Source organism: Stenella coeruleoalba (genome assembly GCF_951394435.1).
Source record: "Stenella coeruleoalba genome assembly, chromosome: 6".
Lineage (NCBI taxonomy): Eukaryota > Metazoa > Chordata > Mammalia > Artiodactyla > Delphinidae > Stenella > Stenella coeruleoalba.
In genome coordinates, this window is record NC_137151.1 from 120,820,155 (window position 1) to 120,839,289 (window position 19,135).

The 19,135-nt window shown below is 37.4% G+C and overlaps 1 protein-coding gene across 4 annotated transcripts in view; it reads left to right on the plus strand.

Moving 5' to 3' along the window:
- Window positions 1-19,135, plus strand: part of GIGYF2 (GRB10 interacting GYF protein 2) — a 126,641-nt gene that overhangs the window by 26,705 nt on the left and 80,801 nt on the right. For all 4 annotated transcript variants that reach the window (XR_013828852.1, XM_079925062.1, XM_079925064.1 and 1 more), the window contains 3 exons: window positions 7,185-7,314; window positions 8,299-8,394; window positions 15,080-15,191. Coding sequence is in view for 3 of the 4 variants with exons in the window: in XM_079925062.1 (XP_079781188.1) it covers window positions 7,185-7,314; window positions 8,299-8,394; window positions 15,080-15,191 (338 nt within the window). In the remaining variant the exon portion in view is untranslated. The remainder of the gene's footprint in view (window positions 1-7,184; window positions 7,315-8,298; window positions 8,395-15,079; window positions 15,192-19,135) is intronic.

Below are 19,135 nucleotides of genomic sequence, written 5' to 3' on the forward strand. Positions count from 1 at the left end.
AGTATGAATGGAGACTGCCGCTGTGTTTTTTCTGCATGTAACATTACATTCATTGTGAAACTTGAGGTAAGGAGCTGTGTCCAGAATAACTTGAGAATCAAAGTTTAGAGTGATTACACTGAATCTGTGTGTAACTGAACCATACAGAAACATTTAGTGATACTATATTCTTTCTACTAAGGTCATCATTTTTATAATGGTGTAAAACATAATGTTCAGTAAGTGATGTATAAAAGGAAGAGATTTATTTGACAGTAGTGAAGATGGGAGAGCATTGAAAATTGTGCTAGGGACAGACCGTGAATGACCATAAGCATGGACTTTTTAAGGTAGGTCTGGAAGAATCATTAGGTCTTAGCGTATCTTTATATTTAGGATAAAGAAATGTATTACATAATTACCAAAGCAGTTTTTAAAAGAGTGAGATAGATTTAATGGAGGAGTAAATCATTTTCTAGGTATAAAACGAGTCACTTTAAAACTTTACTCAAATATTACCACCTTAGATGTTTTCTGACCACCTGTATAACAACTCCCCTTACTCCCTACCTCCCTTTTCCTGTTTAATTTTTTTCTTCATGGTCTATATCAAAATATAACATGCCAAATATTTTACTTATTTTCTTTATTATTTATATTCCATCCTCCAGCCCCCACTAGACTGTGCGCTCCTTCGAGGGCAAGTACTTTGGTCTCGATTTTGTACTGTTTGTTCATTGCTGTATCTCCAGTGCCTGGCACATAGTAGGTACTCAATAAATATTTGTTAAATGAATGAGTGAATTGTTGGAAAGGAAAGTTGTTTTTAATATTTTGCTATTGTCAGTATGTATACACATCCTTGAACAGTTCTTTTTGTGTTGCTGATTACTTCCTTTGGAGTAATATCTTAGAAATGGAATTATTAAATCAAAAGTTTAATTGTTAAGGCTTTGGATGATATATGGACAGACTGACCACAAGAAGGATTGTATGAATTTAATTCCCATTCCCTGTCTGTTTACTTCACCCTTGACAGAACAGAGTACCACCTTGAAGAAAAAATTTTTTTAGTTCTAAATCTAGTAGATTTAGGATTTTAAAGAATTTTTTTGTTGTTAGTCCCAGTAGTAAAATAATTCACGCTCATTCCATAAAACCTTGGAGGAAGCAGTAGTACAAAAGGAGAAAGAAAAGATCTAAATTACCCTTAATCATGCCACCCAAAGGACCATTGTTAATATTTTGGTTTGTATCCTCATATTCTTTCTTGTTTGCAAATAATTGTATACTTCAAGACATTTTTAAAAAGCAAGACAAATTCATTGTAACTTGCTTTATTTTGGGATTTTTACTTATTTATTATTTTTATTTTGAGCATTCAAAATCTACTTAGATAAGTCTGGATAATAAAGGAATTTATTATAGCGGAATGAATAATTGCAGACAGTCTCCTGGCTTTATGGGGAAGGAGCCAAGGAACCTCATTTGGTATATTTCTGTCTCATCTCCATGGCCTTAAGGAAGTATCCCCAGGTCTTTCCTTGCAAAAATGAATGAGGCACTTTTGTTTTTCCCAAAGCACTTTGTTTAGACCTGTGTTAAAGTAGTTATGACCTTGTACTGTGTCTCTTTATATGCGTTTACCTTACTCAGAAAAGAACTAATTCCATTAAGAAAGGCACTGTATTTCTCAATTTTGGTAAACCCATTGTTTAGCTAGTGTAGGTACTTAGTAAATAAATATTGAATGATTCAAGTCTTAGGGTGGGGGATATGGGGGCAAGAGAATTCAAAGCTGATATTGCTAGGTTACTATTCATGATCTTTGTGGAATTGTGGAGAAAATGAGAGATGTTCTAGGGGATGGAATGCATTAATAGTCCCAGTTTGCAAAAAGAGTAAAAGATAACTGCCATCTGAAGGAATGGTAAATTAGATGTTATCCTAGGGTGTATTTTAGAAGAGAATATTAAAAGTTGTTTAGAAAACATTTTATCAAGTGCCTCATATGTTTTATGTCTTGGTGCTGAGGCAACAAGGATAAAGGACATGGTACCTACTTTTGAATTATTTAGTGGGGAAGCTGACACTAAATAATTTCACAGTAATGTCAGTGCTGTAAAGGGAGTATAATGCCAGTACAGGAATTCAGCTGCTCATTTGATGCCTGTAGGCATCTCATCCTTCATAGTTTTCCAAAACTGAGCTTATGAATTTTGCTCTTTTAAATTTCTTCTTTTATTTCATCTTAATACCACAGTGTGCCCCTTTCCTCAAGCCAGAAGTCTTGGAGTTATCCTGGATATTTTCTTTTACTTCTGTATCCCTATGTCTATTCCACCACAATGTTGGGTCAGTTCTACCTCTAAAATATCTCTTGAATCCATTCATTTCTTTCCATCTTCATTGCCTCTACCCTAGTGTAAGCCAGCATCATCTCTGACATAAACTATAAGGAGTGGCCTTCTGATGTTTCCCGGCTTCCATTCTTTCTTCTAATTGCTCTCCCCACTGCAGCCAGAGTAATCTTAAAATGTAAATTGGATCAAGTTTTCTCCAGAATCCTTCACTAGCTCTCTATTTGTATGACTGTTTATTAGCTTTTTTTCCCACTAGACAATTAGTTCCATGAACATTGGGCAGATACTTGTGTGTAGATTTCTGTCCTTTCCCTCCTACCACTCTCTTTCCAACCCCCATCCTTCTCATTGTCTCTGTTCTTTTCCTTTCCTCCTTTCCACTTAATCTGTCTGCTTCCAGGCAGTCCCCTCCACACCCCAGGTGAAAAAATACTAGATTAGAAAAAATATTCCAGATAGAAAAGGCATGTGTAAAGACAAGGGGACAGGAAAGTGTAGGTTTAAGAGGGGAATTCCAAGACATTTGCCTTTACTGTAATGTGAAGTGTGGGAGAGAAGAACTTACAGGTAGCCCTTTTATGTTAAGAAGCTTTGGAGTTTCTTTGATCATTGTGTACCAGTGAAGAATTGTTGAGCAGGGAGTGTTTTATTCAGATTTGCATTTGAAATAAATAACTGGTAGTAGTGTGGAGGATGGACTATGACTAATTAAGTTTAGGATGCCGCTGCAGCAGTCGAGGTAAGAAATAAAAGTGTGAACAATAATAGGTTACTTGATCAGGGGATGGTTTGAGAGATACAGGATTTAAAACTGGTGGGATGTTGTAATTGGTTATGGGAAATGGATAGAAGGTGAGGAGTAAAGGATGATTTCCAGACTCTTAATCCAGTGGCTGAGTAGATGGTGGTATCCTTACTTGCCTTTGGGAATACAGGTGATGAAGGAGGTTGGGATGAATAAACTGATAAGTAGGGTTTTGGATATGATAAACTTTAAGGGCTGTGAGTGGTTGAATAAGAAAACCCTACTCTCTAGTGAAGAGTCAGAGCTGGAATTGAGAATTGTGAACTTACACAGAAGTGCTTTTTGATTCGTGTGTCTTCACACATCTACATTGAAATTCTAAATTACTTTTTTAAGCTGAAGTTTGGATTTTGGACAACAGTTAACAAGTGAGGACTGTGGAGTACCGGGGGGCTTTTAGACAGCCCTGCTGCTGCTACCTATCAGTTACTACTAGTACTAGTAGGAGTAGCACTGGGCCTCCTGTGTTAAACAGATCTCCATATGGCTATAGGAAGATGAAGATGGTAAGGGTAGAGAAATTTCACTTGGGCCTGGTGTTGAGGTTACTGAACTTTCTAGAGCAGTAGAGTGGTAGGGGAGAAGCCAGGTTGTGCTGGGTTTTGAAGTGATTGGGAAGTGAGAATGTGGAGATGTCTCTGAAATGAAGAGTGAAAGATGACCAGTGCTGCATAGGTAGAGGGGGATGCTACATTAGAGGAGTTTTAGACACATCACTATTAGATATATTTAGAGATGAGGGGAAAGCCAATAGAGAAGGGTTGAATTTCTAAGAGAGGGTTGTATGGCGCAAGATCCTAGGAGAGTTAAAGGTCACTGGTGGATTTTTAGGGAGAGACATTATCCACATATGTTTTAGCTTTTCCAGATATCTGTAGGTGAAGGAAGACTTGGGATAGGGTTTGTTAATTATTTAGTATAGCACAGCCATTATCCTGATTCAGGCTACCATCTTCTCCAAGTTTGAATTACTCTCAGCCTGCCTTGGTCTGTTCTCTTCACAGTAGCTAGAGGAATCTCTTGAGTATGCATTCTGGTCGTGTTACTTTTTAGGTCTGGTGCCTATAAGAAGTGTTCAGTTCACAGGCATGGAAAGCCGGTGGGATTTGTGGGTGGATTTGAAACCTTGTGAGGAGCAGATGAAATTAGGGATGTTGGGGAGTGAGAGGGAAAGTCTCTGGTGAGATGAAATAACTGCAAATACTGGGATGATTTTCACTTGGAAGAGCGCTTAGATGTGCCCTCTAGTGGTAGAAACTCTTGGGGAGCATATTTATTGACTCAGTATAAGAAAGATATTTTAAAATTATATATTAATTATATATATGTATATATATTTAAAAATTAATTTTTGGCAGAATAAACCGTGGCTATTTTAAATAAAAATTTGGAAAGATTTTGGTCTTTTGAGTCATAAAAACCTAGTTTTGGACTCTGTTCTGCTGGTGGTGATTGTGGGCAAGTTGCTTAACTCCTTGGCTTCATTTTTCTCATCTGTTCTATTGGGGTTGTTGTGGAACTTAAATGGGGTAATGTATGTGTAACGTTCCCAGCTTCAGTTCTTAGTGGATATTAATTCCACTTTCTCAGGAAAGAGCTCAAATGTACATGAATTTGACGCAAACCACTGTACCGGAAGGTCCTTCAGCAGTGGTTGGATCATTCCTTCATGGGCATGTTGTTTTCTTACTGGTTTGTTTAACCTGTCTTGTAGGAGTTAGACTCAGTGACCTCTGAGTCCAAGAATAATTGGAAAGAAAATTGAAAGACCAACCCAGTAGCAGTGAACACTGCTAGCACCCAGATTGTGTCTTAATATATATATTACTAAAGAGGAGCAGACTCTCTGGTGAAATGGTGATTCTAAGTCTGAGGCAAGAAATAAGCTGACTTTGGAACATTTGACATACCAGATAGAAAAGAAGCTGTTAAAGACTACTAGGGTTGGGTCAGAAGGACTTGGGAGCCAACCTGAAGCCTCTCCCACTGGGCAAATATGAGATAGTTTGAGTATTGCTAAGAATAATTGCAGTGAACTGAAATACATTAATAAAAAATAATTTGTTACTACTGGAGGATGTTAGTGAACCAAGTCATTATTTTGAAAATTAATAAGTGAAAAGGAAGAATGAAGGCTTTTTCCTTCCTTTCTTATATGAGCTATATATCCTCTTAGGTAATACCAAATAGTGTAAGAGGGAAGTTTCTCTTTGTAGAACTGTTCAAGCTAGCAAATAAAGAAGAAATGATAAAGTCACTTTGCAACCTTAGTGAACATAAGGATCTAAGCTTTGGTCGTCAGGGACTGCTTAGCCTCGCAGAACCAACCAGGCAGTATGTGTCTCCTGATGGAATAACACACCACCACGTGGAAGTAGTCTTGCCAGGTCTGATCAGGACTCTGCATCCAGTCACCAATTTACATGAAATGCAGAGAACAGAGAAACATGTTAAACTATATCACAGGGATAAAATCAGCAAAATCGAGACTTAAAAGAAAAATCCTTATCTTTTAGAGAGAACATTCTGAAATATTTACAGATGAGATAACTTTTCTTCAAAATATTTTCTCAAAACTTGAAAATAATTTGCCTCAAAAATCTTGAAAGCCAAAGATTTCCTTCAAAATAGTATTAAAGGATGGTTAGATGGTGCTGCAGAAGGAGCAGTATGGATTGGGGACTGGGCGACGGGTACATGGCAGTTTGCTATATTCTTCTTGGTACTTTTATGTATGTTCAAAATTGTCCATAGTAAAACATTAAAAAATAAGTGGAAAGAGAAGACAGAAACATTGAAATAAAAAACAAAACCCTGGAGTCTCACTTTACTAATGCATACTCCTTTTTTTTTTTTGGTATTGCTTTCTACATGTAAGCACATTTTATATATTAACTATGTACATACTGTTTTTTTCTGCGATTTTTGAATAATGTGCAAGTATTTACTATGCTTGGCCTTCACACTTTTTAATGTATAATTTGTAGACCATTCTCCCCTCCCCTTTTTTGTCAATGAAGCTTAGCAATTTGGGGGATATATTTTAATGCTTCTGTTGAATTTTCCTTTGTGCTAAACTACTGCATTGCAGTACCATGGTCCCTTTTACCCTTGTTATCTATTACTTTATAGAACTTTGGGCCACTCCCAGATAATCAGCTACTCCTGATGGTAGTTTTCCCACTTGCTAGTTGATGCAGTGCTGCAGTACGATCATACTCTTGCCATTTTTTTGCTGAGGTTCTCCCCCGCACCCCGCTCCTTTTTAAAATAAAAGCATCTTATTATAAAATTAAAATGTTTCTCTTTTCCCAGTTCCATTCCTTAGAGGCAGCTGCTATTATCAGCTCGAAGTATATTTTTACTTTTTTTTCTTAGTAAATATGGCTTTTATATTTTTTCTCCTTGTACTGCACTTTTTTCACTGCATTTTTAAATTCTCTATACTGATCACTAATTGCTTTCATTAAAAGTGAATTATGAAATATTGTGGGCATATATAAAAGTATTATCTTTTTTATAAGCTTCTGTATTTTGCTTTTTCTTTTGTGTAGCATACTTTGTTAAATATTAGCAAATCATTCTTTGAAGTGGCTGTTCTAGTTTATAATCCCACAAATACTACTTGAGAATTTGCATTGTTTTTCATCCTTACCAATAACTGGTATTGTCAGATTTATTAATTTTTATGAATCTAGTGGGTGTAAGGTGATACATGACTTTTGTTTTAATTATATGTTATTTTTATAGTTTGGAAAAAGGTGTCCCCATCTCACCCCCTAAGCTTCTCACAGACATGCCACGATACTTTCTAGTTAAGGAATTTTCAAATGGTTGTCTAGTTATTTCTCAATGAGCTGTTTTCTTAGTGAGCTATTATAGCAGGTTGTATTAGAGCTAAAATCTTGGATACTTTGAGATAATAGGGTTTTTTTTGTTCTTTTTTATTTTATAAAACTTTTATAGTATATGAAAATAAAAAGTCCTTACTGCCAGAATATTTGACACTTCATTTTATATTCTGTCTACTATTTTAGGCTCCGAGCTCTGTCCAGTGGTGGGAGTATTACATCCCCTCCTCTTTCTCCAGCATTGCCGAAGTATAAATTAGCAGACTATCGTTATGGCAGAGAAGAAATGTTAGCACTTTTCCTTAAAGACAACAAGGTAAGAAAGTAGGAAAGAGTTCAGAATTATGAATAAGATTTCAGGTTATGTACAGTTATGTGCTGATATATGAAACAGCCATAGTTTTTCTCTCTACCTTTTTTTTTTCCTGCTTTGAAACCTGCAATAGTTTACAGAGGCTCTTCTAAATGTTACATACTCTATTTTTTTAGAGAAGACCTAACATTTCATTACAGGAGTAGAAAGCTTCATGAAAACAGGAGAGTAGTCAGGACTTAATGCTTTGTCTAACTAATTTCCTCTGAACCTCTGTTTCTATCCCAGTATGATGGCTGAGAAAGGAAGAATTTTTCTCTTCTCTCTTTATTGCATCTCTTATTCTTCTTTCCAGTTAGAAGTTAGGAGTGAGAAGGGCAGATGCTTCTCTTGTTCTTTTCTTTTGAGTTAAATATAAAATTTTCAGTGGGGACAAAATCTTAAAATGTGACACCACATTTGTGTTACTTATAAATGATCAAAACTCAAACAGTATAAGATACACTTCTTTTTTTTTAAACGTCTTTATTGGAGTATAATTGCTTTACAATGGTGCGTTAGTTTCTACTTTATATAAAATACACTTTCATTACCTGACTAGTGAGAAATAACATTTTCTATTTTTAAGTATACTTTGTTTTTAATTTTATGGATTAAGAATCAAATTTTAATGATGGTTGCTTAGGATAGATACAGTTGCTTGTAAAACTCTCCTTACCACCTTGTGCTTTGAGTTAAATGTGCACTCTGGAATACCAGAGTCAGTGCTGTATATCAAATCTGAGAGTGGTCGTCTGATGGGAGGACAGGGAGAGTGACTGGGGTTTTTAATGTTTGACCCTTTCAGAATATTAATTGTGTCTGAATAAGCTTTAATCCATATTTTTAATAATCAGCAACAGGTGAATCAAAGAATATTTTCTTGTTTTATCTTCTTGTAATTGGAGGGATAGCATTAATCTCTTGGTCATGTGTTTGGTCAAACAGATACCTTCAGACCTTCTGGATAAAGAATTTCTGCCTATCCTACAGGAGGAACCCCTGCCGCCGTTGGCTCTTGTACCCTTTACAGAAGAAGAACAGGTTTGCGTCTACCTTTGAGCTTCAGTCAAACCCTTGTTCCTTCCCACCGAGGCATGAAAATGTGAAGTTCCTACTTAGGCGCTAAGGAGTGTCCTCCATTCCCCCCAGATCTGCTTCCTTCTTACTCTTTTCTTGGTGTTTGGATGCCTCTCTTAGTTGACTAGATTCTGCTTTAGATCTGAAGCTGTTAAGTGTAAGGAGATGGATTTGAGTAGAGAGAAAGAGTTATTTTTTGAGGGAGAGGGCCTTCTTTTCAGAAACATGTAGTTTTTCAGTTCTGCAAAACATGAATTCTTGCCAATTTTTTACCAGTTCTTACCATTAAAGGAAAATGTAGATCTTCAGCTTACAATGTGCTTAAAAATGTGCTCTTCTGGCACCAATTTTTTCTTTTTTAATAAATTTATTTATTTATTTTTGGCTGCGTTGGGTCTTCATTGCTGCACATGGGCTTTCTCTCGTTGCAGCGAGCAGGGGCTACTCTTCGTTGTGGTGCGCAGGCTTCTCTTTGCGGTGGCTTCTCTTTGTTGTGGAGCATGGGCTCTAGGCATGCGGGCTGCAGTAGTTGTGGCCCTGTCACCAATTTTTTAAATGATATTGTGAGAAAGTTAGAGTTTTGGGCTAGAAAGTAGCACATTTTGTATTTGTCCTTTTATAGTGTACTAAGTGAATACAGCACAGTTGTATGCTACAGAATCAGTACACAAAAGTCAGTTGTATTTCTGTACACTAGCAATGGACAGTTCACAAAGGAAATTAAGAAAACAATTCCATTTACAGTAGTATTAAAAACAAAATACTTGGTTGGACTTCCCTTGGTGGTGCAGTGGTTAAGAATTCACCTGCTGTGCAGGGGATACGGGTTTGATCTCTGGTCAGGGAAGATCCCACAGGCTGCAGGGCACCTAAGCCCTCGAGCCACAACTGCTGAGCCCATGCACCACAACTGCTGAAGCCCGTGCGCCCTAGAGCCCAAGCGCCACAACTAATGAACCCAAATGCCGCAACTACTGAAGCCCGCGTGCTCTAGGGCCTGTGACCCGCAACAAGAGAAGCCACCGCAATGAGAAGCCTGTGCACTGCAACGAAGAGTAGCCCCCGCTGGCCGCAACTAGAGAAAGCCCACGTGCAGCAACGAAGATCCAACGCAGCCAAAAATAAAACAAAATACTTAAGAATAAGGAGGTATAAAACTTTTACATAAAAAGTATAAAACACTGTTGAAAGAAATTAAAGCCTAGATAAGTGGAAAGGCATCAGCATTTATTAAGCCATGGAAGACTTAATATTGTTAATCGATCTACTGTCAGTACAATCCCCGTCAAAATCCCAGTGGCTTTTTGGGTAGAAACTGACAAGCTGATCTTAAAATTCATGTGGAATTGCAAGGGACCCTAAGTAGTTAAAACAATTTTGAAAAAGAAGAACAAAGCTGGGGACCTATACTTCCAGTTTCAGAACTTACTACAAAGCTACAGTAATCAAAACTGTGGCTTAAGGATAGACATATAGATCAGCTGATTAGAATTGAAAGTTTGGAAATAAAAGCAAATCACTCCATACTGTAAATTGTTTTCAAGAAACTTTGTATGAGGATATTTGTTTTGTTTCACTGCTGCCATACCTGTAGCATTTTACCATTACTTTTGCCACGTTCAGTATTTTTATTTATTAATTAATTATTTTGAATAAGCAGTAAATCATATGGTTTAAAAAATCAAAATTTACAGAACAGTATATAATAGAAAATCTCTCTCCCATCCTTTCCCCCAGCCACCTGTCTCCTTTTCCGAAAGGCAGCCAGTGTTAGCAGCTTCTTGTGTGTTTTTCCAAGTAAATATGTTTTCCCCCTTTTTGTGCGGGTGATGGTGTATACTAAGCTTTGTTCTATACTTCAAACATTGTTTTTATTGAAAAAATTCTCTGCAGATTTGGATAAAATATTCTTCCATTGTTTTACTTTGCATTTCTTTCCCTAGTGCAGAGTTTCTCATGTTTGCATTTATATTTCTTTTAACTTTTTGTTCTTGTCTTTGCCAGTTTTTCTTTTGGATAGAAATCTTTTTCTTGAGCTCGCCCTAACCCTAACCTGTTAAATTTTCTAAATTTTTAATTGCATTTGATTTCATTTATGATTTTTTTAATGTAGAAGCTAATTTTTTTTTTTTTTAAGAAGATGTTGGGGGTAGGCGTTTATTAATTAATTATTTTTGCTGTGTTGGGTCTTCGTTTCTGTGCGAGGGCTTTCTCTAGTTGTGGTAAGCGGGGGCCACTCTTCATCACAGTGCGTGGGCCTCTCACTATCGTGGCCTCTCTTGTTGTGGAGCACAGGCTCCAGACGCGCAGGCTCAGTAATTGTGGCTCACGGGCCTACTTGCTCCGAGGCACGTGGGATCTTCCCAGACCAGGGCTCGAACCCATGTCCCCTGCATTAGCAGGCAGATTCTCAGCCACTGCGCCACCAGGGAAGCCCGAGAAGCTAATTTTTATATAGCTCAGTATACCAGTTTCAATCTTTTGTGATTATTTTTCAAACTGTTTATGAATATTTTTAATAATTTCTTTTTATTTTTCCTTAAATGACTGCCTGGATTTCTTAGAGACTACATGGGCCAGAAAAGCTTTTTAATAAGTAGGGAGGAGGACTTGCTACTAGTTACCAAAACGTGATAGACTTTTAATTAAAAAAAAAAAAAGTAATTGAATCATTCAGAAAAATCCTGTTAACATTTCTAAGAAATTGTATTTACTAAGGGCTACACAAATCATTTGAAAAATCAAAAATTATTCAACAAATGCAGCTGGGAACTGTTGGTTAACAATTGAAAAGGAATAAAGTTAGGTATGCAGTACACCTACACACCAAAATTAGTTCTAGCATGACTAAAGGAGTAACTCTTCATTTTGTTTTTATAATGGAAAAGTTTATCTTAAGGTGTTAAGGTCTGGATGCTGTAAACACAGGGGCTTAATGTAAGGATTGGGAAGTTTTCATGGTAATCACAGAAGACCATCGGGGTGCATTTTTGGAAGCATTTAAAAAGGCATCATTGGGCTTCCCTGGTGGCGCAGTGGTTGGGAGTCCGCCTGCTGATGCAGGGGACACGGGTTTGTGCCCCGGTCTGGGAAGATCCCACATGCCGCGGAGCGGCTGGGCCTGTGAGCCGTGGCCGCTGAGCCTGCGCGTCCGGAGCCTGTGCTCCGCAACGGGAGAGGCCGCAGCGGTGAGAAGCCCGCGTACCGCACCAAAAAAAAAAAAAAAAAAGCATCATTTAGGAATTCCTGACACTTGGTAGCCTTTTTTATAAAGTATGTTGGAGTAGGACAGTACTTAAAGCTGGCAAAAGGTTCATTAACACTTTGAAGTGTATACTTGGATGGTCAGGTACCTGTTCAGGAATTGCTTAGATCTTCCTAGACTAGAGTTTTGTATACTTATTCACCCTATTACTCTGATTGGGGAGGTAAATAATTCTAATAACCTAAAATAGCTTCTTGCTGCATATCTTGGTTCCTGAAGTTACCTGAAGGGAATATTTTATCTTTAAACTGCAAGGTAATTTTCTGCTTGTGCACATTCCCTCACTACCCACGCCCCCCCCCACGCCCCAGTACACTCACACACATATATATACGTGCATGCATGTATAAAATATAACTAGGTAAAAGGTTTTCTTAGAACAAAATTAACACTTAAATAAGATCTCCCAGTTGCTCTTGGTTTTGACATTTCCCTGTATGTCTGTCACAGTTTGAAAAGCATGACTCTACACATTACACTTGTAATTTAGGTAGCTGCTACCAGATTGGTGTGTTTTATTTATTTGACATCAAAGAAAATCACTTATGCATCGTTGAATAGATAATACATGTGTATACAAAATTCACAAAGTGCATAGAGCGAAAAGCAAGTTTGTGAGTAAACCAGACTCTCGCTAGCTATTAGTCGTCCTCAGGAATAACCACTGTTTCCATTTTCTTGTGTTCCCTTCCTAGGGTATTTAATACATCTGCAACTGTCTATGCATCTATTCCTTTAAACACACATACACATAAATGGTAGCATACTATGCATACAGTTCTACACTTTACTGTTTTCACCGGAGCATCTATTTGGGAAATAATAACAGATACTTATTTAGCTTTTAATATGTATCAGACACTGTTCTAAATACTTGTTGCTTAATGTGTTAAGTGCTTGCAACAACCCACGAAGTAGATTCCTATTCACATTATATAGATGAGGAAAATGAGGCACAGAGAAGTTGAGTAAAGGAGCCAAAATTCACTCTCAGGCAGTCTAGCCTCTCCATGCTCTTAACTCCAGCTATGCTTTATATCTTTGTATTGATATTTTAGGCTGACTGTATGAAATTGTAGCTTTCTGGATCAGAAATGGTTGAATATTAGCCATTTTATATGGTCCACCCTAATAAATAGAGTTGCCTCATTTTTTTTTTAACATGATTACCCATTTTATTTATTTATTTATTTATTTATTTAATTTTTATGTTTTTGCTGCGCCGCTTGGCATGTGGGATCTTAATTCCCCAACCGGGGATTGAACCCCTGCCCCCTGTAGTGGAAGCTTGGAGTCTTAACCACTGGACCGCCAGGGAAGTTCCAGCCTCATTTTTTTAAACAACTGCACAGAATTCCCTGTATAGATGGCCATGATTTTTAAATTAGCTCCTTTTGGTTGATACTTAGCTGGTTGCCATTTTTGCTTTTACAAATAGCACTGCAGTTAAAATCTTTCTGCTTATGTTATTTTTCACATGTGTAAGAAGAGGAATTGTTGTGTCAAAGGGTATGGACATTTAAATATACTTTGAGAAATTGCCTTCCAGAGATTATACCAGTTTGCACTTTCAGCTGCGATGTGTGAGGATGTATGAAAGCATATGAGAGTTTCCCTGAACGCCGTAGATGGGTGCATTTGAGTTTCATACATGTAATACTTTGGTAGTGAGGTGTTCGACGGTGTCAGATCCTGGTATACATAATACAGCTAGCTCTGACCTCTGTTTTTTTAATTTTAGAATATATTAATCTAGATTTTGGGACTTCATAGTCTTGCTTAATTGTGATCCCAGAGGCATTATTCAGTAACTCCACTGGTTACTCTGTGTTAAAACGTAAATTAATGCATTTGTTTCAACCAGCATTTTTTTTTTTAAGTTTTATTAAAAAATAGTTTGAAATAAGTACTAATCAAGTTTGGTATCTGCCTCTAGTTTTTAGTTATCAGTTACATTTTAAGTCTTCAGTGTTGAAGTTACTTGATTATATGATTATATACCTTTAAAAGTCAAAGGAAAAAACTTCCATTGATAAGTTCCTAAAATTTATCTGAACAAATTGTATTGAATGCAGTTCTGAAAAAGACAAGTAATGACAGGTAATGAGGAGAAAATGAGCCATATATTAAAACAAGAAATTCAGAAATGAAAGTAGAAGTTTTAAAAACCAATTACATGTTGATTTCTTCAAAAGAGGTGTAGACATCACATTTCAATTGATCTTGAATCAGAACAGCAAATCAGGACTTCACAGTGGAGAACAATTTGGACTTAAAATATTAGTTGAATTGCAGGATTCTATTTCCCTGTGATTTAGGTAGCTGCTACCAGATTGGTGTGCTCTTAAGCCTCACTTCTTGCCCCTTTGCCAGGAGGGCCCTTGGCTACAGCCATGCTGAAGTTGGATTTGCCACACTGTAACCACACCTGCATTTTTGCACAGATGTCTGTTAGGTTCTAAGTTTATAGAAAGTATTCAGGTAAGGATATATTCCAACATTTTCTGAGTTTAGAACTCTTACGAAATTCTCCTTCAAATGCCCAGGATTTTGATATCTTACAGATCATTTTTCAATATTTTTATAATTGCTTCTTGCTTTACCTTTTCCTAAGCTCTGTATATTCCATTTATCCAGAAGTATCAACTAAACATATTTTTGAATCCCAGACCTCCTGTCTTCCTGTATCCCTCTTCATGTTTGAAGGATGCCCACCCGCTGCTGTTGTTGTATTTGACCCTTTTCCAGATTGACTGTGGGTGCAAGTGCAGGCTAAAGACCAAGCGATTGGGATTTTGTTTATTTTTTTCAAGCATTCTCTCCCCCTACCCGTTTAGATGGTTGACCTTATGTAGGTTCTTACTTTGCCCTTCCCCATTCACCCCGATACCTGTCATTCTATTAAATACTAGTTGGAGTTGCTAATTCACAGTGGTGAGCAGAATGAGGCAAAATGATCATTTTTTTCTTTATCATACTGTTGATTCAGACCTTTTGCGACTCCCTGTCATTTCCACCTTTCTGTAGTTAAGGGACCCTTTCAAACCAGATCTCTTTTACCGAGTATTCTGTATGTATTATGATGCATAAATATCCTGTCTGCTTCCGGATACATACAGCATTTAGAGTTTGTCTGCCTAATATTTCCTCACAGAACCTAACATAGTGTAAGGCATTGGTTGTTAATGTTTGTTGATCTGAAATGTTCATTTGAAATTTTCAGCTAAAATCAGGTTTTGGAGCATCTTAGTGGGTCGTGTAGTGATTGTTTCCCATTTCTAGTAGTCATTAAGTGCCATTTTATAGATGCAGTGGGAGATGGCCAGGAACAACATGCAGTTTTATTTGTTTTATTCATTTTTTTCTTTCTCTCTCTTTTGGCAGAGAAACTTTTCCATGTCTGTAAACAGTGCTGCTGTCCTGCGACTGACAGGACGAGGAGGAGGAGGCACAGTGGTGGGGGCTCCTAGAGGTCGGAGTTCTTCAAGAGGGCGAGGTGAGCTTTCATGTGAAGCAAGTAATGGTGGAGACGGTGGAGAGAGAGGCTAGGGAGATCGCTTTAAAAATATTTTGATATTTGGTTTTTAAAAGACTGCTCTTTGACATTAATTGCCTAATAAATGTCCTGAACATTTGTTTTCTGAACTGTTTCTCAGCATATCTATTCCGCAACCTCTGATTTGGAGTAGAGGAGGGTAATTCTAGCTTAAGAGATTTGAGTGTGAATGATTCTAGATGGTCCTAGTTATCTTTGGTAAATATCCATTATCCTCATCCCCAGGGGACCTTACACTTTGAGAGCCAGAGCTCCCTGAAGTGCCTTGGCTGCTGGAATGGCACCCAAGTCCCTGCCAGGCCTCTGTGACACAGGGTCTGTGCCATATAAGGCTGTGTGCCAGGAGTGTCCCCAGCCAGAGAGAGGCATTTGTAAAAGCTGTCTCATCAATACTAGACCTATTTTAGGGTGTAGAACAACAACAAAAAAATTACGCAGTAATCCTTTATTTAACCTGTAGTTTCATATTGTGTAGATTTGTGTCTTTTCTTGGAAGAATAATTCTTATTTTGATATACTTGTTCTTTGATATCTGCTCCCTATTTGGGGTTCGTTGATCTTCTGCTACTTAAGGGCATTCTTTTTTTGTTTGTTTGTTTTTAAATAAATTTATTTTGTTTTTGGCTGCATTGGGTCTTTGTTGCTGTGCACAGGCTTTCTCTGGTTGTGGCGCGCGGGGGCTACTCTTCGTTGTGGCGCGCGGGCTTCTCATTGCAGTGGTTTCTCTTGTGGAGCACGGGCTCTAGGGCTTCAGTAGTTGTGGCACTCGGGCTCAGTAGTTGTGGCTCGCAGGCTCTAGAGCGCAGGCTCAGTAGTTATGGTGCACAGGCTTAGTTGCTCCGCGGCATGTGGGATTTTCCTGGACCAGGGCTCGAACCCATGTCCCCTACATTGGCAAGCGGATTCTTAACCACTGCGCCACCAGGGAAGTCCCCTTAAGGGCATTCTTAATGTTTGTAATATAAATATTTACTTGAGCTTTTACTTCTAAGTTGGTTAAATCATAGCAGAAGTGTAAACATACCTTGTAATTTTAAGAGGTGCTTTAGGAAGAATTGGTTGTTGGCAAAAATGGAGATTTAAGCATGTGTGTGTTGTGTTTCAGAAGGTCCACAGGCCGTTTAGACTCCCATATGCATGTGGTTAGGTTCCGTTGGTCCAGAATTCATCTGAGATCTGTGCTTCTCGGTGGTGTGATGATGGTGTTCTGAGGATGGCTGTGGCCTGCTCCTTCTGTGTTTCCTGTGTTTTTCTGCAGTGAGCTGGCAGCGAGGAGAGGTTGCACTTACGCAGCTTTGCCGCTAATGCTTTTCAGGGCATGGCATTGAGAGATCTTATATTAATTAAGAAGTATGGCCCACAAGCAGCTGTTTTTTGTTCCTCAAGCGACCACCAATGTTGTGTATTGCAAATACCAACCAATCTCTCTAAATAGGCTTTAAAATTATTCCATATCAAGAAACTAATGAAGGGTTGATAAATTTCTTGCTGCCTTCTGGTTTCTTTGAAGTGTGTAGGGTTATCCCCATAGGATAGAACTCTTATATTCAGAATTTAAACGGGGCATGTATAAAAGATACTGTGATAAAAGCAGTGACTTAATCAACATTGATGTGAGTGAATGATGTGAAACTAGTCAAATGAATGAACTGACTTGGTGAAAAATACTTCCAACACACCACTGTCCCAACTGTGATTCTTTTTAATGGTTTCATAAGACCTTTAATCTGTGGTTTTGTTTTCTTTACTTATTACTTAATTTTAACTTATGGGTTAAATAAATAGTGATTAATGTGGCTTTTTTTTGCACGGGCAGCACTAACATCAGATGATTATCCTGGGCCTTTCCAACTTGAGAAAACTTTGATGTGAAAATCGACTGACTTCCAGACTTCGGAATATCATGAGAACTAGTAAAATTTAAATAAACAAACAGGAAAACAGCATGAATTTGTCATCTTTTTATTTATCTGGTTAAGATGTTCAACAGTAAAGCATATCTACACAACTGTCAGCTACTGTCTTCATCATTATTAAAGGAAGTATATTTTAATCCTCCCAAAGAATAGGGTGAAAAGTCAGACAAGAGGACAGTCATTTAAATTTAACTTTATGAAAGATTTACAGTGTTGTATTTACTTGCTCCTCTTCATATGGGGACTACATTTATAGATGATTATGGGCCTTGTACTTTGAAGATTGTTCCTTACATTTTACAAGCTGGAAAGCTCTAGAATCTGATTCTTTTTTTGTGCCCATTTATAAAGCTTTAGGCTCATAAGGAGGACCGGTGCCAGTGCTAGTCGTAACTGGCAGAAAATATTTTGTCTGTGGTTTGCTTATTTTTCTGGCAACTTTGGAAGGCTGTTTTTCGTATTCATCTGTTTCCAGAATAAAACACTTTTCCAGGGTGCTATGTACTTAATGGTTTTCTTGAGAAAATTGTTCTCTAAAAGGACAGGGGACTTTTTTTCTTTCACCCTAAAAATCTCGTTGTAGGGAATCACCCCAGTGTAATATAACAGTTTGTATTACACTGTTTTAGGATCTTAAATAAAGTGTATGTATTTCCTGAGGATAGAGGTACGAAACTGGACATTGACTTTAAAATGACTTGAAGTTAAGTTGGTACAACTGGAAGGTAACTGGAAGGTAAGATTATTGTAGTTCAACCCTAGTCCCCACTTCCATTTTACAGATGAAGAAATTGATACTTGGACTAGTTGAGAGGGTATTTATGTACATAAAATTCTATGCATTACTTTTGTATTCCATAATGTCATATAGAAATACAATTGTATTGAGTCAATTCTTGATGAATTATAACCAAGAAGTAGAAATACTGCATGGATATTTGAAACAATTACTTAACTCAATTGTATTTAGCTTTGGAATGCATTCATGCTTTTATTCAAGATTCATCATCATTTTTCTTTGGGTGGTTTTATACCGTGGGAGAAGTTGAGCTAGGGATAATGGCTAAGATTTCATCTAGGTATAAATACATCCCTAGGCACCTCGCTGCCCTCCAATTTTCTAACCTGTGTGTTGGATGCAAATGGTGTATCCAACACACAGGTTAGTTGGGAAATCCTCACACTATACAGAAAGTATAAAGCTGAAAGTGCATACTGCCTTCTGGCCCCAGATGCAACATTTGGATTTATATCGTTCCTGACCCTAACTATGCAGCCATATCATTTATATGCATGGAATCTTTTTTATATGTATTGTTTTGGGGCATACTTCTGTCATTCAGCAGAATAATGTAGATTTCTTTTAATGTCAGTACTTTATCTTCTGTGGCTTCCTGGTGTTCTGCTGAATAGTTTTATCAATTTATTTAGCCAATCCTTTACTGATTAAGTTCTGTTTTTTTAAAAATTGCAGTGAACATCTTCGTATATATGTATTTGCATATTTGTGCGAGTATTTCTATTAGGATAAATTCTAGTTAGAATTGTTGAGTCAAATTTTGATAGATTAATCAAATTGCTTTCAGTAAAGGCCAGTGTACACTTGAGCCACTGGAGCCTCTAAATTCCTACATCCACACATTCTTACTGGCTCTGCAGTTCGAATATTTAGTGCTGCCTGATATTTTTCTTCAAGATTTGAGCAAATGGGAAAGAGTGCCTTTGGTCGCTGTGGAATATCCTTTAAGGAGTTAGTTTACAAAATTGTTAGTTTAGAGTTGACCCAATTAAATTACCCTTTTTCCGGAGTTAAAGAAATTAATTTGACATTTGTGCTTGCCTTTTGTACTTTATCTGCTCTCTTCTCAAACTCTCCACATCTTCCATTTTTGTTGAAAATAATACAATAAAAGGTTTGATTTGTAGTATTGGTTTACTGATCTTAGAATTTCACAATTGAATTTTTTA